The sequence below is a fragment of the Elephantulus edwardii genome, unplaced genomic scaffold (assembly GCF_000299155.1).
Source record: "Elephantulus edwardii isolate Elephantulus edwardi_28Jun2011 unplaced genomic scaffold, EleEdw1.0 scaffold00213, whole genome shotgun sequence".
Classification (NCBI taxonomy): Eukaryota; Metazoa; Chordata; class Mammalia; order Macroscelidea; family Macroscelididae; genus Elephantulus; species Elephantulus edwardii.
The window spans coordinates 2332546-2356458 of NW_006399963.1; the positions used below are offsets into that span (position 1 = coordinate 2332546).

General features: G+C 40.4%; 1 protein-coding gene across 1 annotated transcript in view; it reads left to right on the forward strand.

The window, feature by feature from the left end:
- VSTM4 (V-set and transmembrane domain containing 4) overlaps positions 1-23913 on the forward strand; it is a 315580-nt gene that overhangs the window by 88223 nt on the left and 203444 nt on the right. The window contains 1 exon segment of the mRNA XM_006897731.1: positions 15566-15634. Coding sequence (XP_006897793.1) covers positions 15566-15634 — 69 coding nt within the window.

Consider the following 23913-nt stretch of genomic DNA (forward strand, 5'->3'; position numbering starts at 1 on the left):
AAATCCATGTGTATGATTTGCATTTGTTTCTTATCAAGTATATTTTAATGAATAAATCATTGATTGTTGCTTATCATCCTATTAAACTTTGCCAGTGCTGCTGGGGTAAGATGATATCTCATTGTGGTTTTAATTTGGATCTCTCTTATTGCCAGTGATTTTGAACATTTCTTCACATGTCTGTTGATCATTTGAAGGTCTTCCTTTGTGAAAAGTCTTTCCATGTCTTTTGCTCATTTTGTAACTGAGTTAAGGGTCTTTTTCTTCTGGAGGCCCTATAGGATTCTGTAAATTCTTTTTATAAGACACTTGTCTGAGATGATATCACCAAATGGTTTTTCCCAGTCAGTAGATTTTCTTTTCACCCTGTTGGAAAAATTTTTTCTATGCACACAGGGATTTAATCTTTAGAAAGTCCCTTTGATCAATTTTATCCTTTCTAGACTGTGCATTTCTGGCTGTATTTGTCAGCATCTTTATACCATAAGCTAGGCCTTCTAAGCTTGGTCACATTTTGTCTCTCATGATATTTACCGTTTTTGGCTTTACCTGTATGTTTTTGAGCCACCTTGAGTTGATTTTTGTGTATAGTTTAAGATATGGATCCTGTTTCAGCTTTCTGCAGTCCAATTTTGCAAGCACTATTAGTTGAAGTTATCATTTCTCCATTTGATAGGTTATGTTTCCTTGTCGAATATCAGTTGATCATAAATAGATGACTTAGTTTCTCAGTTATTGGTTCTATTCCATTGCTATATGTCGTTCATTGTTCCAGTATCATGTCGTTTTTGTTTTTGTTATTACAGCTGTGTAGTACGTTTTACTGTCAGGCACCTCTCTAGAATACTGAAGAACAACAATGTCATTCTGGAGACTAAGGTGAACCTGATACAGGCCAAGGTACTCACAATTACATACTATACATCAGAAGTCCGAACAGTGACTTGGAATGATAGGATAATTGGTGCCTTTGAGTTGTGGTTTTGAAGAAGAGTATTGAATATACCATGACTTGTGAGGAGAACAAACAATTTCATCCTGGAGAGGGTGAAACCAGGCTGCTCCCTGGAGGCAAGGATTCTGAAGCTTTGTCAGACATACTTTGAGCATGTTGCCTGGAAGGACCAGTTCTTGGAGAGGGACTTCATGCTTGGGAGAGTGGAGGGGCAATGCAAGAGAGGAAGACCCTGGATGAGATGGACTGACTTAGTGACTGGATTAATGGGTATAGATGTGTCAGAGACAATAAGGTTGGCTCAGAGTAGAGCAAAGTTCAGAGCTGTTGTACATAGGGTCACTATGAGTCACAAACAACTCAACCACACACAACAACAACAGTAGGATTTGCTATGTATCCCATTTAATTTTGTTTTTCAGAAGTGCTTTGCTTATTTGGAATTTCTTTTCCTTCTGAGTAAACTTGTCAATTTCCATTTCAATCTCCTTGAAAAATGAATCTATATTGGAATAACAAGGTACAAGCCTCTTGAACGTTTGTTATCCTCAGATGTCAATAATTTTATTGCTTCTTCTAAGACATGCACACTCTCAGATCTGCTAAAGCACAAGGAGGGCCCAGCTGAGTACAGGGAGGCTGCAGTAGTCTCAAAATTTGGCTGCTTCTTCAAGTGCCACAGGGAGTTTTCAGGTTGAGGCTGAGAGTCAAGGACAGACCTCTTTGCAATCCTAGATGTGCATGTCCAATGTAGCAATTGGGCTTCAGAATAGGACAGCTTGGAAGCAGCAACCTAAAGGTGTCATATGAGTTTTCCTTTGGGGACTATGAGTCTCAGTCAGTTTTTGTAAGAATGAGGCTGTCACATTAGGCTACTCTTCATTGGGGTGTAACAGCTTCAACTCAGAAGACCTCATTAAAAGTTCTTCTCAGAGGATCCTGGAGCCCAATTCTGCAATCTGCAGACTTAGAAGCCATTTAATATTCTTTCCCCTAAGTTAATCTTCATACTTAAGGGTAAAGATGCCTTTATCAGCCATGAAACTACTAATAATAGAAGATATTTGCAAAGGCTATCTCTTGAAATTTAATCACTGTTTCACTCTAACCTCAAATATAAAATTTTGGCAAAATAAATCATTCTTCTTGTTGTTGTTATGTGCCATCGAGTCGCTTGCAACTCATAGCTACCCTATGTACAAGAGCTCTATACGTTCTTCTATCCTGTGCCAACCTAGCCATCTCAAATGCACTTATTCCCACCTCTCCAGTCACAGAATCGATCCATCTCATCAAAGGTCTTCCTCTCCTTCGCCTCCCCTCCACTCTGCCAAACATGATGTTCCTCTCCATTACTTGATTTAAAATTATGTAAGCTTTAAAACTATAGGGACCAGAAAAGGAAACTGGAAAAAAAAATCTAGCATAAAAGTGCTTGGGGCAAAGGTTACATTGTATATCATCTATTTAACCCTAAAATGTTAAATGGAATTTAATAGTTGCCTCTGAAATTACTATCACAGGGAATTGAAGCTTCAAGTTTCAGTAGAAAAAATTAACCAAATAATTTCTTTTTCTCTCGAGACATGAAATAGATAATTAGGAATGAGATGTACTAAACATTTAGTTTTGCTGCTTAATTAGGCAAGCACACATCATGATGTTTAAGGTGTCTACAGGTCCAGCCATTCAAAGGGAATATATTGATAACTGGAATGTATATCTCTTGGAAAGAGTTCATCCTTGTACTTACCTTCATTTCAACAGCCATTTTACTGTATCAGCTACTCTACAGGATAAAGGTAGGAAGTCTCCTCCTGTAAAGATTTGCAGCCTGGGAAACCTGAAGATTGCTTTGAAGAAGTTTGCTTTGAGTTGGATCTGACTCAAAAGCACTAGGATACAGGGATGCGATGAGTCACAGTCGACTTGATGGTACATAACAACAACAACAATAATAAAGCTGATATGAGATAAAGGGGGCATGCTAATAAGAGACAGACTAGGACATAGCCTCCTGGGTAAAGTAAATAGAAGAAGATCACACAGAGGACATGAGATCTTACCTGTGCCATAGTATGTGGACATGGGACATGCTACTCCAGTCTCAGGGGCATTCTGAACTCAATGTGAAAGTGGGAAAAGAAGAATTAACCAAAGATACAATGAAGGTGGACGTATGTTTGCAATTATTGGAGGCAGGGGCTGACAGAAGTAAAAGGAATGACTGAAAAGGTGACCTGGCCCAGCACCTTGATACCAGGAACACTTCTGGATTCTTAAGTGCATTCTTAGACCAGATGACACTCAGGAGGGGCTTGCGAAAAATGAGTGAGTGACCCAAACTCTTTTATTAAGTTCTAGATTAAAATGATAACAAGGAATGGAGTATGATAGGAAACAAATGCACAGATTCATTCCATAGCTGTATTTGGAGAGGGCTGGCTACTAAGCTCTAAGTTTTAATGTTTCCTAATCACTATTTTGGGACATAAGAATGGCCTTTTTTTAGCTGAGTCCCAGAGTGTAAAGTTCACACTGCCATGTGAGAACTGGGAGTGCCTTGAATTTTTTTTTTTTTTGCTTGCTTGCTTGCTTATTTATTTGTTTTTGGTTTTGTTTCCTAGAATTTGTCTTTAAATGCAAAGAGGAAGAGCTCTTTAAGATAGAAAAAGCCAGAACTTTTCTATTTCTCATCAGCTATTCCATGCAGTTCATGCAGAGGTCCTGCTCACATATGTGGCTTTGTATGAGCCCCAAAGGAGGCTGTTGTTGGCCTGCCTCTCAGAGGAAAAGGGGAAAGAAAGCAATGGAGGCTGCTGAGAGCTGAAACAGAGATGGTCTCTGTCTCTGAGCTTGTCATTCTTTCCTCTGGGAGTGCCTATCTAGTTATAAATAGCAGGGACATCTACTTGTTAATGTTTCTCCCCAAATTTGGGAAACTTTGCCATCATAACCAACAAGGGAAATGAACTGAGTTAATGAGTTTTTACATTTGGAGCAAAGGTGATGTTGTCTTTATTTTGTTTAAGGTTATTTTTTTGTTTGTTTGTTCACTTTCATACCACTAACCTCTGCCAGTCTCCTTAGATTTTTCTCCTTATGGATCCATGCAAGATGCTGCCTGAACCCACATTTCTTCATCTCTTTGGTGGAAACACAAAGGCACTTCCACTGGGGAACCAATGCCTGATGATTCTCTTCTTTGAACTTGGAAGACCTTAAGAATTCTCTACTGCTTAAGGTCTTGAGACTTCCTTCTTTCATTCTGCAGAAATCTCAGAGGCCATAAAGCATATCATAGCAGACTCCAGGCATACAGCCCAGAGGCTGAAAGTAAATTAACTTTGGGAGGTCTTCCCCCATCAAAACGATAATCACATACATCCCAGCTAGCCAGCCATTCAAAATAGTGATGTTGTGTCCTGTATGCCATGAGAACTTTTTTTTTGGTTGGGTTTTTTGTTTGTTTGTTTTTGTTTTTGTTTTTGTTTTTGTTTATGCCATGAGAACTTTAGCATGTGAAGAAATCAGATTCCAGCCCAGCTCCCCTCAGCATGGCAGGCACATGAAAGGGTTAGTTGAGGAAAGCACTTAGTGCTCAACAGTGCTTCTCTTGACGTGGACACACAGAACCAGGCGAGGGAAGGTTTAAATAGGAAGTGATGTACAATGAGGCCTCTCTGGAAAGGGACACTGAGTCTGTCTACATTACAAGTTTGGAGAATGATCACTCAGGGATGTATATCAGTCCTTCTAGCCCTGCATTGCAGAGATTCCTGTGCTTTGGGGAAGAACTGATTTGAAAAAAGTTGATTTTCACTTTATATTTTCCTGTAGAAACTTACTCTACAAAGTTGCCTTCTGGAATTCACTTTTGTGACAGGCTTACTTCTTACATATGTTTTCCCTGGATTAGGTGGAAGAGGCTTTTGCTCTTTGTCTTTGAGTTCTGGGACCCCATAGAACTGAAAGGGAGAATATGCCAAGGCTCTAGCCTCTCAGGACTTGAACCTCTTTCCAGTATCCAAAGCACAGCTTCTCAGCATGTTCTTCTGGAACTTTCTGGTTCAGAACTCTCTGCAAGTACTAGTCCTCATGCAAATTCCTGGAGCCAGAGGAATTCCTAGAACCAGGATCAATGCCTATGAATCTGCATCTTAGTAGGATCCCAGTTACTATCTCTGCACACCTAAGCTTTAAAAACTGTCTGTGGGCTGTGACATCAGGGACTATGGAATCTGGGAGAACATTTTAGTCTAGTGGGACCTGCAGTAGAAGTAGAAGTAAGAAGAATGCTTGTCTCCCAAACTTAGTGTCTACTTTTCATGGACTTTCAAAGGAAGAAATAAATGTTCTTTTGAAGAAGTGTAACCAGGTTTCTGCTGAGAGGCAAGGATGTGAAACTCCATCTCACATACTTTCTGCATGTTGTTAGGAGAGGCCATTTCTTGAAAAAAAACATGCTGCAGGGAATAGTAGAGGGTCAAGTGAAAGAAAGGTAGACCTTCAATGACATAGATTGCCACACTGACAGCAACAATGATCTTAAGCATGTTGAGGATTGAGAGGAGGACAAGGTTCCCATCTATTGTAGTTGACTCAGCGCACTGAACAACACTTGCCACTGCTCCCTATTGCCTTCCCATTCCCTCTATATGTCAGGGTCTTTGTCTTTCTTTCCATTACAATCTACATTTGGGAAGACTTTCATAGCCAGAAATGTACACCTCATTTATGGTGTTACAGTTTGTTGTTTATGGTGGTCACTTTTGGTGTTTACAGTTTGTTGCTGTGGCTAGCTGCCTCGATCAGACCCTGACTGCTGGCAGCCCTCGTGTACAGGGGAACCAGACACTGCCTGGTCAGTATTGTCCCATGACTGGTTGTGATGTGGATCACTGTGATCCACAGGGTTTCTGTTGGCAGGCTTTCAGCAATAGATGGGAAGGCCTTTCTTTCCAGTCACTATCAGCCTATAATCTCTGCTAAAACCTGTTTAGCATCAATACAACATGTCAGTTTGACTGGGAGTCATACCCCATCTCCTGCATAGAAGACAAGAATTATACAATGGAGACAGGGTAGGGAGAAAAATGTGTAACAACAAATGAGTGAAAATCCAACTTTTCTGTAAGATTTTGTTACAATCACAATTAAAAAAGAAAAGGAATTATACCATAGGATGGGATCATTACTGCCCTCAGTTACAATTTTATGTTCTTTAATTGTGATTTGAGTGAAATTTTACAAAGCCTGGTTTTTTTTCCTAATCCATCATTCATGCACCAGTCATGACACAGCAGTCTGATCCACCATTCATTGCACATTGTCCTTTCCTTCTTTCATCCTAATATGTGCTTATTGCCTATCAGTTTTATACTCCTACCTTCTCTTCCTGGTATCTATACTCGATGGCTTCTTTTGTACATAACCCTTTCTCTAACTTATAGCTGTAAACACAGTATTCATCCTTTTGTGATTGAGTTTTTTCACTCAGCATAGCATTTTGTAGACTCACCCATGTTGTGCAGTGTTTCATGAATTCTTCATTGTTTTTCAATGCCTTAGTTACAACTTAAACTTCAAGTATAGTTTTCTTTGTTAAAGGAATTGAGTGCATTTACAAGTAGGTGGGAAAGAAGTGAGAGAAAAGGAGCCTTCATCAAGCTTCTCCAAATCATTAGGTTTCTCCTCTGGAAGTGTGGGCCAATCCTTCAACACAAGCTCTATTCTAACGGGAGGGTGTCTGCATCCTTGGAGAATAGAGACCATGCAGAATAGAGTTCTCTTGGTGTTCAGACAGCTCTTGGGGTGGGGTCTTGGAGTGCATCTTCCAAGTGTTAGAGGCTTCCTTTTCAGGCTGTAATCAAGGCTGTCAGTTTTCATACCTCTCTGAGAAATGGTTTTCCCAAAGGTCTAATCAAAGGGGAATTGTCTATTGATTCTTTCCAACCAGCTTCATGCAGACTAGATCCTGATAAGTTCAGTTTGTCTAAGGCACCTCTGACTGCATTCTCCAAGACTCTTTGATCCTTCAGCATTTTCACCCAATATTTTAGACTAATTTTTCTTGTCCTAGATACTGTGTTTGACTAGATGGCACCTAACAATAACTAGCAGGTGAGCTCAGGAGTGACCACTGTTCAGTCATCTGTGCCACCAATAGTCAGATAGGTGCTCCCCACAGGGCCTGTAAGCAGGAAGACCTCAGTCAGCCCTGAACTTCTGATGGTCTTCTCTTCCCTTTTCCACAGTAAGCCCTAAACCAGTTGATAAACAGGCATGAGATCAAACAAAAATCCAAATATTCTATTTATGAGATAGCTGTATTAAGAGATATAGTTTGACCTTGAGGCTCAATTAGCCTTCTTCTGCTCCCAGATCACTTGTACAACCAATCTCAGTTCCAACAGGGTCCCTAGAGATACACATCCCATGGTCAGAGATAGTTGAATCCTTGCTACTCCTACTGTCATGTACCTGGGCAGAGAAGAATGGATGAGGTGAGTGACCATCAGTGGTCTCCTGTGGGTTTCTGTGGAGAGGAGAACTAGCCATGCTTCATCTGTCTAGTGACCATTCTTCTGCTTGCTGGTGACCATGTTTCTGATGGCTGCCAAAACAATCTGCCTCTCACATGGCTAGTTGTGCAAAATCAGTCAGAGCAAGTTTGTGGAACAGGAGCAGAAGCTGCCTTACCTCATTCTCCAATGCAAAGGAACACTTACCTAGATCACTCACTGTATACCCTCCTGGAAATGTGGGTAGCTGGTAGAGGTGGAAGAGTAATGCTGGGAGGGATGAACATCCCATGTCCTCCATCTCGGGGACTCAGGTGCTGAGGGATGATCCCCTCCCATCTCCCATGACCCATCAAGACAGCCCAGTGGTTAAATACTGACCCAATGTTAGAATTTTCCTCTTTGAAGAGTTTGGGTGAGAACTCGACTGTTCAAGGTGAAGACTCAGCTCTACTGAAATAATGCCTATGAAGAAGCAGTAACTTATGACTTCTTCCCAGCTATCTGTGAGTCTAAGTGGTCTACAAAGTGAGATAAAAATTACTTAGGGTGCAAAGAAGATAAAATTCATTGGAAAACATTATAAATGCTCTTTTGATCAAGAATTTGCATTTTATTTCAGGAGGATTGTCATCTATGGTTAAAAATTGGCCACTTCTTCCTTGGTCTAGCCAAACAAATATGCACCTCATTACATCTACCACGTGTGTCATTTTCCATTCAACCTCTACAGACTGACCCTCGCAACATTGTAATAGAAAGATGGGCCTGCTGTGGAAGGAGGGGCAGATATTAAAAGATGACACTCACTTACTCTATGAAAAGTCCTTGTTTGGAGTAACAAAGGATTAGTAGCTGAAACAGAAGAGTTACAACCAAGCCTTGGGAAAATTCCTGAAATTCTGACAAAGTCTGTGTGAAGACCATTCTTTGCAGGAACAGATAAGATTATGAATGTTATTGTTAAGCATTTCAAGCAAAACAAAGTTGCTGTATTCTCCCATAATATACACTTGAATCTTCACAGGGAAATTCATAGCACGCACTAATTACTTGCTTGTTGTTAGTTACAGTTGAGATGGTTCCAACTAATGGTGACCACACATAGAATGGAACTAAATGTTGTCACCTCTGCACCATCTTTTTGATAATCACTTCAAAAAATTCAAACTCATTGCTATTGAGTTGGAACTGTCTCATATCTGATCCTCCAGTGGGTTTAAATTTCATGAAAGAAAATTGACCATCTTTCTGCCACGAAGTAGCTGATAGATTCAAACTGCCCACATTTGTGTTGATAGCACAGCTCCCTGCTGACTAGGCCATAGCTTTCTTATCGTTGCTTTGAGCTCCTTTAGTTTAGACTCCCAATTTATTTTTTCCCCAGTATTTGTGTCTATCCATACATAGATCTAAAATAAATTTACTTTCAGATATGTTCTACACAGGCAAAAGATATTGCAATTGGATGAATCTAAGGTTTCACAATTTCTGTCCTTGTAAATCTTAGGGGGAAAAAACGATTTCAAGGTACTGAATTATTGCCTTTCCCATAAGAATAGTAGCATGCATGGGCTGTGAATACCTAGTCACAAAAATGGGCACTCTTTTTTGTTAATGATTTGGACAACTGAAGATTCACATTCTAAGGCAAGAGGCTGACCACACAGAGCCGAACTAGACACTGGAAATTCAAATGTCTAATGTAGGGAATTACCTGATTTGGGAAAGACCAAAGTGGAGTCTCCTGGTGGTTGCTCTTAGCCTCCAAAACTATTTAACTCTTAGAAGCTGCTCACTGGACTTCTGGCAGTGTGGATGAAATCGCCTGAGTTGGGAAAGGCCAGAGTGATGAATTGCATTGGCAAAGTCTGTTGTCAGGTATATCTCCAGAGTACTGAGGAGAAGTGAAGTCAGTCTGGAGAGTAAGGTGTGCCATGGTCTTTGCAATTACTTGCTACGTATCAGGAAGCTGGACAATGACTAAGGATGATAGAAGGAGAATTGATGCCTTTGAGCTGTGGTGCTGGAGAAGAGTATTGAATATATCATGACCTGCTAAAAGAATAAACAGTTTCATCCTGGAAAAGGTGAAACCATTATGCTCCTTGGAGGCAAGGATTCTGAGGCTCCATCTGACATACTTTTGGCATGTTGCAAGGAGGGACCAGTCCTTAGAGAGGGACATTATGCTTGGGAGGGTGGAATGACAGTGCAAGAGAGGAAGACCCTGGATAATATAGATTGACTCAGTAACTGGGGTAATGAGAGTAGGTGTGTCAGAGACAATAAGGTTGGCTTAGGATAGAGCAGAGTTCAGAGCTGTTGTACAGAGAATCTCTATGAGTTGCAGGTGACTTGACGGCACATAAAAACAACAATAAAGGGGAGGAAAATCTCCCTGAATCCTCACAGATAAGAATGACTTACTATTTATCCCCTCAGACAAGGGAAAGAACTGCTTAAAAGAAATATATGATTAAGTATTATTTGTATGATAACAGTCCAGAATAAGAGCTGCATGATAGAGTGGACTGGGATGGGAGTGGGGAATTGTTCAACATTGAAAGAATTTTTTTTTCAAAGAGAAAAGCAAACTTGGGGGGTGGCAGGGAGGAAAATGTGTAATAATGAATGAATGAATGAAAATCCAAGTTCTCTATAAACTTTCATTAAAATCGCCATAAAACACACACACAAACATTCACACAAGAATGGATTAATAGGTCTCAGACATTTTATATATACTGATTAATTGAATCCCCCCACATACTTTAGACTGTTGTAATTATTTGCCATTGAGTTGCTTATAACTCATGGTGACTCCAAGCATGATGCGTTGGATTGTACTCCATGGCATTTTCAAGGATGTGAATTTTCAAAGGCAGATCAAGTCCTATTTCTGAGGTGCCTCTGCTTAGATTTCAACTACTGACCTTTTGGTTAAGAAATTGACACTTAATTATTTGTGCCATTTAGGAATTCCTACCCTGTGTGTAGGGATTAGTATCACTCTGGTTTTGCAAAGTAGGAAACTTGCCCAAATCATACAACCTGCAAATGTCATGCATGATAGTATTTTCACCAGGCAGTATGTATCAGTGATTCTCAAACGTTAATATTCACTCAGAAGATTTTGTTTTAAAAGTGATTCTAGTTCAGAGTTTGAGGTGGACCTGAGATTCCACAGTGTTGTCCAGTCAGGAAGAGTGTATGTAAGTGTTATATCTTTTCTCCATGCATATTCAAACTGTATGCTTAACAAATAATTCATGAAGTCAGATTTCATGAAGAAGAATGTAGTATCAGGATTGGAGAAGGACTCATAAACAACCTGCATTATGCTGATGACACAAATTTGCCTTCTGAAAGTGAGAAAATTATGAAACGCTTGCTGCAGAAGATCAAGCTATAGCCTTCAGTATGGATTACATCTCAACATTAAGAAGACAAAAATCCTCAGCACAGGCCCAACAGTCAACATTATGATAGATGGAGAAAAGATTGAAGCTGTCAATGATTTAATCTTGTTGGATTAACAATCATCACCCTTGAAACCAGCAGTCAAGGAAATCAGGAGAAGTACTGCATTGGAAAAACCTGCTATCAGGGACCACTCCAAAATACTGAAGAGCAATGACGTTAATTTGAAGACTAACATGTGCCTAATTCAGGCCATAGTCTTCTCAATTACTTGTTACACATAAAAGAACTAGACAATGAATAAGGATGACAGAAGAACAATTGATGCTTTTGAGTTGTGATGGTGGAGAAAGGTACTGAATATCCCATGGACTGCAAATAAAAACCTTCAAATATATATATCCTGGAAATGGTGATGCCAGAGTGCTTCTTTGTCTTTCAAAGTTTAGGTATGTAGATAGGTAAGGCTATTCCTTGGAAAGGGCCATCATGATTGGAAAGATGGAGGGTTAGTGAAGGAGGAGATGAGTTAACATTGTGACTTCAGCAATGGGCTCTCGTGTCTCAAAGATGATGAGGATGGCGTATGATAGAGCAGGATTCAGGTTGGCTTTTCAAAGGCTTGCTTGCTATGAAGTATACTCGACTAGAAGGTACTTAGCAACAACAACATTCTGGGAATGACAGATTAAAGGAGAATGATAACCACATTCATTGGATTCAAGTACATTTGGTGACATATCCTCAAGTATAATGCTGTCAGTAATAGAATAATATCATTACACATACAAGAAATCCTGTTAATATGACTAATATTTAAATATATGTACTTACTACTAAAGCCAAAGATGAAGAAAATGAAGATTTCTATAAACTATAAAAAGATTTCTAGTTTAAAGTTGATCAAATATACAACCAATATGTTTTTCTGGTAATTGAAATGTGAAAATTGGAAACAAAAACGAAGGATCATAGTTGGGAAATCTGGCTTTAATGATAGAAACAAGGTCAGAGATCACCTGATAGAATTTTGCAAGATGAGCTCTTATTCCTTGCAAATTCTGTTTTGAGTAACATAAATGGTGAACATATCTGGTGACTTAGTGTTAAAGACTTGCACTGCCAACCCAAATATACTAGCTGCTCTATGAGAAATAGCTGTGCATTTTCCTCCTGGGTATGTAACAGTATCTGAAAAGCAATACAAGTTCATATAAGGAGACCTTTCTACTTCAATGGTTCATAACAACAACAACAATAAAACATACCTTGTTGTTGGAATACACAGTATTCAAATGGACTACATTTGTAGAAAAAGACAAAGGAGATGATCAATATCATTTCTCATATGCAAGTTCAGTTGAAGCTGGATAAAATGAAAACAAGCTCACAAGAGTCATAGTAAAATCTTTAATATATCCAACCTGACTTTAGAATCCATCTCAAGAATACATTTGATATATTGAATACTAATGACATACTTTGGTCATGTTCTAAGGAGAAACCGGTCCTTGGAGAAAGACATCATGCTTGGGAGGGTGGAGGGAAGGCGCAGGAGGGGAAGGCCCTCTGGGAGATGGATTGATTTGGTGACTGGGGCAATCGGGATGAGTGTGTCAGAGACAGTGAGATTGGCACAGGACAGAGGAGAGTTTAGAGCTGTTGTACACAGGGTCGCTATGAGTCGCAAGCAACGCGACAGCACATAACAGCAACAACAACAATGACAGAAGACCAGATGAGTTGTGGGATGACATTAAGGGTACTATATTAGTAAGCAAAAGGTCATTAAAAAGAAAAAAGTCACAAAAAATCAAAATATCTGAACAGGCTATAAAACTTGCTAAAAAACATAGTGATGCTAAAGCTAATGTAAGAAATGATGATATAAGAGAGTTGAACTGAAGACGTAAAAGAGCAGCTCAAGATGATTAAGTAACCAAGAGTTAGAAAGCCAGTAAGGAATAGTATGATGGGCATTTTCAACCTGAAATAAATAAAGAAAATAGTCAAGACTTGAACTTGACTGGAGGTGTCCATAGGCCAGAAACCTTAAAAGATATTGGGAAGGAATATGCAAACTCACTGTACCAAAGAATTGTTTAATGTTCAGCCATTTTAGTTGATAACATGTATTCAAGAACAAATAGCATTTAAAGAAGTCCAATCCACACTGAAAAGATATTTAAAAAATAGACGTTTTCGGGAATTAATAGAATCAAACTTAAATGTTTCCACAAACAGATGCAACACTCGCATAAACTACTCTTCTAATGCCAAGAAATTAGAAGAGACCTTTCAGGCAAATTAACTGGAAGAATTATGCTTACCTAAAGAAAGGCAATCCGGGAGAATCAGAAATTATCAAACAATATAAAAATATTGCTGAAACTAGCTTAAAAATGGATGACTCAGTGCATTAACAAGAAATTGCCAGAAACTTAAGACATATTGAGAAAGGACATAGAATTATAGGTATTATTCCTGTTATCAGATAAATTTTGACTGAAAGTAGAAAATACCAGAAATGTGTTTTGTTGACTGGGCAAAAACACCCAACTCTGTGAATAATAACAAAATATGTCATTGCAAAGAACGGGAATTCCAGAGCACTCAATTGTGCTCATGTGGAACCCGCACAAGAAGTAGTCGTTCAAACAGAACAACTGGTTTATAATAGTGAAACATGCTTGTCAAGATAGCATCCTTTCATTGTACTCATTTAACATGTTTGATGAGTAAATAATTTGATAAAGTGAGCCACGAGAAAGATTCATGAATAACCTTCAATATGCAGATGACACACGACCTTGCTTGCTGAATGTGGAGAGGACTTGAAACTCTGCTAAAGAGCAAAGACTACATACAGTCTTCAGTATGGATTACACTTCAACACAAACAAAGCAAAAATTTTGATAACTGCATGAATAAGCAATAGCATAATTAATAGAGAAGAGATTTAATGTGTCAAGAATTTAATTTTACATTGAAGCAGTTAAGAAATTAGACATCTTTCACTGGACAGATCTGCTGCAAAGGACCTCTTTTAAATAATAAAGAACAAAGATGTCACTTCGATGAATTAAGTGACCCTGACCCAGGCCATGGCATTTTCAACTGTGTAATATGCATATGAAAAGTGGACAATGACTAAGAAAGACTGCTGAAGAATTGATGCTTGTGAATTTTGGTGTTGGTGAAGAATTTTTAGCGTGCCATGGAATTCCAAGTAGAACACTCACATCTCTCTTGGAAAATGTGCAGTCAGAATGCTTGTCAAAAACAAAGATGGTGAGATTTTGTCTCACATGCTTTGCACGTGTTATCTGGAGGAATCTATTCCTGTGGATGAACAATGAGCCAAATTGTACAATAGTGATTTCACTAACTCAGTCACTGACATGACTGTGAGATGGCACAGGAACAATAAGCATTTTGCTCTGTTGTGCACAGTGTTAGAATGAGGGGAACTGACTTGATGACACTCAAAACCAACAAAATCACATGTAGCTATTTCATGTAGATAACATAAAATGACCAATTCAGTTCCTTAACTATAACAGCCATGTTTCAAACGACAGTCATATGTGACCATAGACTACCATATTAGGCAGTTTAGGAAGAAAACATTTCCATTATCACAGAAAGTTCTATCATAATACTATAATCACAATTCCATAATTCATTCCATAATACTTCACTTTGGCTCTGAGGTTGAATTTTATGTTTTTGCATTGTGTAGAAACATTTTTATATTTCTAGAAGTCTCATAATATTCAAGGTTCAAGTTCAATTCTGTGTCTTCTTGCTTATTAAAAGTTACTGTGTTGATTGCCGTCGAGTTGAGCATGACTCATAGCAACCCTATAAACAAAAGGACTGAAGCCTTTCTGTAACTATCTTCATTTCTCTAAGTTCATAGAGTTTCCAGCGGCATGTGTTTTAAGAAGTGGATGTCACTTCTGCTTCCAAACTTGTCTTAAACTGGGAGCTCCACCAAACACTGCCCACCATGGGCAGCCATTATGGCATTTGACCCCCTCAATGGCACAAAGTTCAGCATCACAGTAAACCCAGATTACCTCAGTGCAGAAAATTGACAAAGGAGTGCTGTATAACTTAGAAGAATGTTCCTCCAAAAATAATTCTAGACCTTAGGGCACTATAGACACTATAAATCCAGTAATAAACTACTGACTGAAAGAGAACAAAATCATATCAAAATCAGATGCATGCTGAATGAAGCTGTCTTGAATGGAGAACAGTTCTCAAGATCTTGAGTAATCCAGTGACCTGGCTTCTCTATCTAGGAATTCTGACACGTGTACACTACATTTTAAAAATACTCCCCTTGAACTGGAAAAAAATAATGTTTTGGTTCCTGGTGCTCTGACTGGGGAATTTTATTTTGAAAGGATAGGAAGCATTTGGGGCTTTTGTTGAACTGTTTGGAATCTGGCTTTGTCATTTACTGACTTTTAAACATAGACAACGAATTCCATGTCTCCCATGCTCACACTTTTCATATATTGGGAATTCAATTTTACAAATGTGAAAACTATTTCATAAAGTTAAGAGTGCCCCAGCCAATACAGTACACAGATAGGCCAGGGAGTGGCTGCACTTCATGATATATATTTTTTAAATTTTTTTTATTTTACAGTGATTTCCCATAAAGCTTCTGAAGATTCATCCTTTGAGAAAAAGAGAGAGACATGGGCATTTTTTGAAGGTAAAACTGTTGCATGTTTGTGTTTATTTACTACAAGCCACAGCTTCTCTTCTAGTTAAAATTAATGGAATAAGGAGATAGGAGTGTACTATTTCAGTTTTACTATAACAAGTGGTCCTTTTCTTGTCCTAGCTTACTCAAGTGAAATGGGGATTTCTGTTCTGTAAATCCACAGACTTTTGAAGTGTGGATTCTGAAGCATCAATCTGAATTCCTATTCCTACTTGTAGTTGATAATAGGGAAATGAATCTTCACTACAATGTGAGGAAATTGCCCATCTTTCTAACCACTAGAGCTCCCTATAGCAATAGAGTATCAGGATCACTCTTGATCCAATAATGTGCATGGAATCCATAGCCCAACCTTCTTAACTGAGGGAATTTGGTCTTCTCAGAAAAGGAGAACTAGGAAGATTCCTGTTTAATGTGCATATACAGCTTCTTCCAGAGTTTTCATTCCTTATTAATTTCTTGTTCTTTCTATAGCTTCAAGGACAGCTCTGAACCTTCTGCTTTTTTAAACCAAGCCAAATTTCTGTTGAGGTCGCTGGCCAGGCTGAAATGCTCTGGCTCCTGATACCAGGCCTTTGCCCTTCTGTTTCTGGAGGAGAGAGCCACAGTAAGGTTGCTGAATGATATCCAATCTACTGGGCCTTAGCTTGGCCTGGCCCATTGCATGCTGAACAAGAAATGACATTGTCAGGCCTCTTGGCAAGAGGTTGGAATGAGTTAAAAATCTCTCAGGGCAAGTGTTCAGATATTTCTTCCTCAGCAAGATGGTATTACAATCTGCTTAGAAAGTAGTGGCAGTGCATGTGTTTTGTTGGATTTTTTTCTTTCTTTTTTTGAATTGTGATTTTTAAAGAAAGTTAACAGAAAAGTTGGAAATTCATTCACTGATTGTTGCACATTTTACTCCTTACTTCCCTCCCAATTCTCTCGCTCTCTCTCTCTCTCTCTCACACACACACACACACACACACACACACACACACACACACATTCAATGTTGCATGATTTCCTCCCCCTCCCACCCTTCTCTCAGTAAACTTTGCTATGCACCTCTTTTTCCGGACTGTTGTCATACAGGTAATGCCTAATCATATATTCCTTTTAAACAGTTCTCATCTGTTCCAATACAGTGTTCATTATTTATCTCCTCTTTTCTTGATTTACTTCCAAACCCCATTTCAGTTCTGTTTTACAATAGTGGCATTATGCAGGGTTTGTCCTTTTGTGACTGAGATATTTCACTCAGCATAATGTCCTCCAAGGTCACCCATTTTGTGTAGTACTTAATGAGTTCCTTGTTTTCAGTGCTGTATAGTATTCCATTGGGTAAATATACCATGGTTTTACTATTTGTTGATGAGCACTTGAATTCCTTCCATCTCTTTTCTATATTGAATAATGCAGCAATAAACATGGTTGTGCATATATTTGTTTGGATGGCAGCTCTGGTTTCTTTAGGGTATATTCCTAGTAGCGGAATTGCTGGGTCAAATGGTATTTCTATTTCTAACTTTTGGAGAAAACGCCATACCACCTTCCATAGTGATTGCACCATTTATACTCCCACCACCAATAAGTAAGATTTCCTATCCACAACCTCACCAGCATTTGTTGTTTGCTAATCTGATGAACTTTGCTATTGTTACTGGGTAAGATGATATCTCATAGTGGTTTTGATTTGCATCTTTCTTAGAGCTATGGATTTTGAACATTTCTTTGTGTGCTTGTTCTGAATGTCTTATTTGGTGAAGTATTCATACTCTGTGCTCATTTTGCAAATGGGTTGTTTATCTTTTCCTTGTTAAGGTGCTGGAATAATCTATAAATTTTAGATATGAGTTCCTTATCAGACATGTCATTACCAAATAGTCTTTCCCAGTCTGAGGGTTTCCCTCTTCACCCTGTTGGAGAAGGTTTTTGCTGTGCATAGGGATTTGACTCTTAGAAGATCCCATGAATCTATTTAATTCTCTCCTGGTTGTTTTTCAAGATGCTTGGTAGATTATTCACATTATGGATTAAAGCTTCTAGAATTTTCCTCCAAGTTTTTCTCTTATGAAGTTTATATTTCTTGGTTTTACTTGTAGCTCCTTGATTCAGTTTTAATTGGCTTTTTGGTATAGTGTGAGGTGTCGGTTTTGCTTGAGTTTTCTACAGATGGTTTCCCAATTTTGCCAACACCATTTGTTAAAGAGGCTTTTATTTTTCTACTTAACTGATTTAATCTTCTTGTCAGAAATCCGTTGACAATGAGTAGGTGAGCATATTTCTGGGTTCTTAATTCTATTCCCTTGATCTATGTGTCTGTCACTGTACCAGTACCGTGCTGTGTAGTAAGATTTGAGATCATGAAGTGAGATAGTTTGTACCTTGTTTTTCTTTTTCAGGTGTGCTTCACTTATTTGAAGTCTCTTTCCATTCCAGATTAAATTGGAAATTGCCTTTTTCATCTCATTGATGAATGGAATTGATACTTTGGGATTGCACTGAACTTGTAGATCGTCTTTGGTAGAATTGTCATTTCACATTATTTATGAGCATGGTATAGTCTTCCATTTCTCCAGGTTTCTTTTTGTTACTTGTAGTAATTTTTTGTAACTTTCTTTGAATAGGTCTTTTGTTTTCTAATTAAATTTACTTACAAGTATTTAATCTTGTGATTAGCTATTGCAATGTGTATTGTTTTTCTTAACTCCATTTCTGTATTCTGTTTATCACTGTAGAGAAATCCAATTGGTTTCTGTATGTTGATTTTGTGTCCTGCTACTTTTCTTAATTGGTTGATTATGTCCAGGAGTTCTCCAACTGAGTCTTTAGGGTTTTCTAAGTATACTATTGTATCATATGCATGTAGAAATAATTTTACCTTCTCTTTGCCAATTTGGATACCTCTTATTTTCTTCTCTTATTGCCTTTCCTAAGACTTCCAATACAAAATTGGGTAGGAGAGGTGAGAGTGGGCATCCTTCCCTAGTTTCTGTTCTCAAAGGGAATGCCTTTTATCTCTCCATTGAGAATGACGTTGGCTCTTGGTTTTGTGTATCTATCTTTTACTATGTTGAGAAAATGCCCCTCTATCCTATTTTGGTGAATGTTTTAATCAGGTAAGGGTATTAGGTTTTCTCAAAGGCCTTTTCTGAATCAATTGATAGGATTATGTGGTTCTTTTTCTTTCCTTTGTTAATGTGATTAATGACACAGATTATTTTTCTTATCAATATGGACTGAGGCTCAATGTCAAGAAGACAAAAATTCTCACCACTGGGCCAATCGGTAGCATCAGGATGGATGGCGAAGAGATTGAGATTGTTCACAGCTTCAGTTTGCTTGGCTTCACGGTCAACACTCTTGGCACCAGTAGCCAGGAAATCAAAAAACGTCTTGCAATGGGAAAGTCTGCGGTTAGAGACCTCTCCAAAATACTCAAGAGCAACAGTATCTCTCTGGAGACTAAGGTCTGCCTGATACAGACCATGGTTTTTGCAATCACTTGTTATGCATCAGAGAGTTGGACAATGACTAGGGAGGATAGAAGGAGAATTGACGCCTTTGAGCTGTGGTGCTGGAGAAGAGTATTGAATGTACCATGGACTGCCAAGAAAACAAACAGATTCATTGTAGAGAAGATTAAACCAGGCTGCTCCTTGGAGGCAAGGATTCTGGGGCTTCGTCTGACATACTTTGGACACGTTGTAAGGAGAGACAGGTCTTTGGAGAGGGACATCATGCAGGGTAGAGTGGAGGGACAGTGCAGGAGGGGAAGACCCTCTATGAGGTGGATTGATTCAGTGACTGGGGTACTCGGGATGGGTGTGTCAGAGGCAATGAGATTGGCACAGGATAGAGCACGGTTTAGGGCTGTTGTACATGGGGTCGCTGTGAGTCGCAAATGACTCGACGGCACATAACAACAACAACCAACAACAACAAACCAACTTTGCATACTTGTTGTAAATCCTACTTAGTAATGATAATTTTTTTAAATGTTATATTGGATTCTGTTCCAAGGTGGGACCAGTCCTTGGATAGGGACATCATGTATGGGAGGGTGGAGGTACAGTGCAAGAGAGGAAGACCCTTGATGAGATGGATTGATTCTATGACTAGGGTAATTGGGGTAGATTTGTCAGAGACAAAAAATTGGCACAGGAAAGAAAAGGGATTAGGACTGTTGTACATAGTGTCACTATGAGTCATAGGTGACTCAACAACACATAACAACAATGCTGGATTTTATTAGCCAGGATTTTATTCAGGAGTTTTGAATCTATGTTCATGAGAGATATTGGTCTATAGTTTTCTATAGTTGCAGGAAACATTGAGGGAAGTCCTTCTTATGGAGATATCACAGAAAGCAGGATGGACCAAAGTAACCAGAAACAACACTAAAAAGACTTAAAAAAAATGATAGCAATAAAACTTTGCCTCGCAATAATTATTCTGAATGTGAATAGTTTAAATGCATCAGTGAACGGAAAAGAAGTAGCAGAGTGGACAAAGCAAACAAACAACTCAAAAAACAACCCCCAAATCCATCTACTAGCTATCTACAAGAGACACACTTGAAAAGCAAAGATAAAGAAAGATAAAAAATAAAGGGTGAGGGAGAGGCGGAAAGGATGGCGCTCTGACAGCCTGCTCAGAGCCCTCTTTGGCTTCCCCACCCCGCTGCCTCTGCCCCTGGCCCAGGCTGTGAGAGCTTGGGAGGCCCGTGGCCCTGTGGGCGGGACAGGGGCAACTTAGCCCTTACCCTGGTCCTGTGGCTCGGCCCGGCGGGGAGGCCCAGCCTGCAGCTGCCCTGCTGCCGCCGCCTTTGTTGCAGGCCTGCCGGGAGAGGGAGACAGTGCTGGCCCTCCCTGCCCCGCAGAGATGGAGTCCACAGCTTACCCTTTCAATGAAGGAAGAGGAAGAAGAGATTCAGAGCCGGAAACTGGAAGATGGCCTTTCAAATATGCGGAAAGTGCAAATCTGCTCAGAAGGTGGATGGGTACCAGCCCTATTTGATGAGGTGGCTATATATTTTTCCGATGAGGAGTGGGAAGTTTTGACAGAGCAGCAAAAGGCCCTCTACTGGGAAGTCATGAGGATGAATTATGAAACAGTCCTGTCCCTGGAATTCCCGTTCCCTAAGCCAGACATGATCACTCAACTGGAAGGGGAAGAAGAGGCTCAGAAATCCAAAGAATGGCACCACTTGCAGAAAATGAAGAAGACTCTGACATGAAGCCTCAGATTGGGCAGGTCCGGTGAGCGCCACCGCCCAGCTTCCTCGTGCCTCACTTGCGCACCTTGACAGCCTTGACCTCCGGCTGCCTTGGGACCCCACAGAGCTGAGTGGGGTGAGGGGTACCCCTTCTACATGGCCATGGGCTTCTCCGGGTATGACCTTTCAGCTGATGACATCGCCGCCAAGTTCCAGTTCAGCCAGGGCATGAGCCGCAGTTACAACGCTGGCTTCAAGTTGATGGTGGTGGAGTATGCTGAGAGCACCAACAACTGTCAGGCTGCCAAGCATTTCGGAGTGCTGGAAAAAAACGTGCGAGACTGGCGCAAAGTAAAGCCGCAGCTCCAGAATGCCCACGCCATGCGCCGAGCGTTCCGGGGCCCTAAGAATGGGAGGTTTGCACTGGTGGACCAGCGTGTGGCTGAATATGTCAGATATATGCAGGCCAAAGGGGACCCGATCACCAGGGAGGCCATGCAAATGAAAGCTCTGGAGATTGCCCAGGAGATGAACATTCCAGAGAAAGGGTTCAAAGCAAGCTTGGGTTGGTGCCGGAGAATGATGCGAAGATATGACCTGTCTCTGAGGCATAAAGTCCCGGTGCCACAGCACCTGCCTGAAGACCTGACGGAGAAGCTCATCACCTACCAGCGGAGCGTCTTGTCCCTGCGGAGGACACACAAGTACGAGGTGGCTCAGATGGGCAATGCAGATGAGACACCTATTTGTTTGGAGGTGCCATCGCGGGTGACAGTGGACAACCAGGGAGGAAAGCCCGTTTTGGTCAAGACACCCGGCAGGGAAAAACTGAAAATCACAGCCACGCTTGGTGTCCTGGCTGACCGGAGGAAGTTGCCTCCGTACCTCATCTTGAGGGGGACATATATCCCCCCTGGGAAGTTCCCCAGTGGGATGGAGATCCGTTGCCACCGGTATGGGTGGATGACCGAGGACTTGATGCAGGACTGGCTGGAAGTGGTATGGAAACGGAGGACTGGTGCGGTGCCCAAGCAGCGAGGGATGCTGATCCTGAACGGCTTCCGGGGCCATGCCACCGACTCGGTGAAGAGTTCCATGGAGAACATGAACACCGATATGGTTATCATCCCGGGGGGCCTGACCTCGCAGCTCCAGGTGCTGGATGTGGTGGTCTACAAACCGCTGAACGACAGCGTGCGGGCCCAGTACTCCGACTGGCTGCTGGCGGCGAACCTGGCACTGAGCTCCACTGGCAACGCCAAGAAGCCGCCCCGGGGTCTCTTTCTGGATTGGGTCATGGTGGCGTGGAACAGCATCCCGGTCGAGTCCATCGTGCAAGGGTTCAAGAAGTGCCACATCTCCGGAAACTTCGAAGACGAAGATGACGTCCTGTGGGAAATCGAGAGTGAATTGCCAGGAGGAGAACCATCAAAAGAATGTGAAACTGAGAGGTTAACTTAGACCAAATAGAGGAAACGATTAGCAAAAAGAACTGTGATTGCAACAATTGGAGAGGAAGCTCTTCTAGAAGGTTCCTGGTGGTGAGTGCAGAGGGGACAGCAGGAAGAGGCCATGGTTCTCTCTACAGACTCATTCGGGACTGCAGCCTGTGCTTCTCTTTCGGGACACAGCCCAGCCTCACACGTATGAAGTGTGCCATATGCTAGAGGTGACACGCACCTAGGGCACTTGATCATCACAGATGATCAAGAGAGGGGTTGCAGAAGAAACTGTTTCTGCCCCATTTCTTGATTTGGAGATAACCTGTAAATATGAATTAACAGAAGCGTTCTCTCCTTGAGAAGAGATCATTTGTTCGGAACTGACAAACTCATGAAGGGCACGGCTCTGCTGGTGTCCATCCTGCACAGAAAACCTCAAGTCACTGTTTTCTTCAGTCTTTGAAAATGTTTCCAAGAGGAGAGACTCCAGAGGCTTCATAGAAATGTTTTCTCGGCCATGTACACCCACTACTTACTTGCTTCCTCTTTTGGAAAAAATGAGATACTAACCTTAACAGCAAATTTAATAGGCATGCTGGCCTGGTGCCAGTAAAATGACTTTTCTATAGACAGACTAGGTTGAGAGGTTGAAAATAAACGATGCTATTTTTATTTATCTCCCCCCCCCAAAAAAAAGGGTGAAAAAATATACCAAGCAAATAGTAACCAGTAAACAGCAGGAGTAAGGATATTAATCTCTGTAATCTAGATTTCAGTGTAAAAACTAAACTAAAGAGCACTTTCCTAAAGCTCTTGGATGCTGGAGAAACATTTAGGTGTATAACCTGGAAATACTAACAGATTCGGGGCAGTGGGGTGGCTGGTTTCTGAGCTGTGCCAGGGGAAGCTAATAAAAAGCTCTTTGATTCAGCAATTCCACTTCCGGAATGAGGACATAGTGTGAGAGATGCATTAGGGTTTCAGTTTCTGAATGCCCATCATTTACTATAAGGAACAATTATTTTGAATAACCAACAAATAAAAAGTTTATCATTTAACAAATAGTGGAAGATCCAGCTTATAGGAGTGGCATCTAATTTAATTTATTGTACATTTCTTGAGCATTTTAGTGTTATCTCTGTTTTATTTCCTTTCAAAAATATTACTTTGGAGTGCATCATGGTTTCCAAACCAAGCAAAAACAGCACTAGTAATAGTAGCTGCAAGAGACAAAGAGAGGTACTGAATTGAACGTGAAAGAAAAGGTTATCAAACAGCACAAAGGTGGAAACTCTTCAGAGAATGAAAGCTATGTCTCATAATTAAGAGGGACCTGCTTGCTTTACTGGTACAGTGTTAAACAATATCCAAATCACGTAGCACCCTGTTTCATAGACTATATTGCAGATATCAAGCATTTCAGTGTATAATGAGCTAAATACTGGAATAACAACTGGAATAAACAACTTTTCATTTTGGGATTGTTGTTGATTCATTTACAGGAGCAAGAGTAACTGAGAGATCCTAGGTGCTCTTTCCCTCAACAGTAACATATTCCAGAGATACAGTACAAAATCACAACTAGGTTTTGATATGGATGTGGTCAAGATACAGAGCCTTAC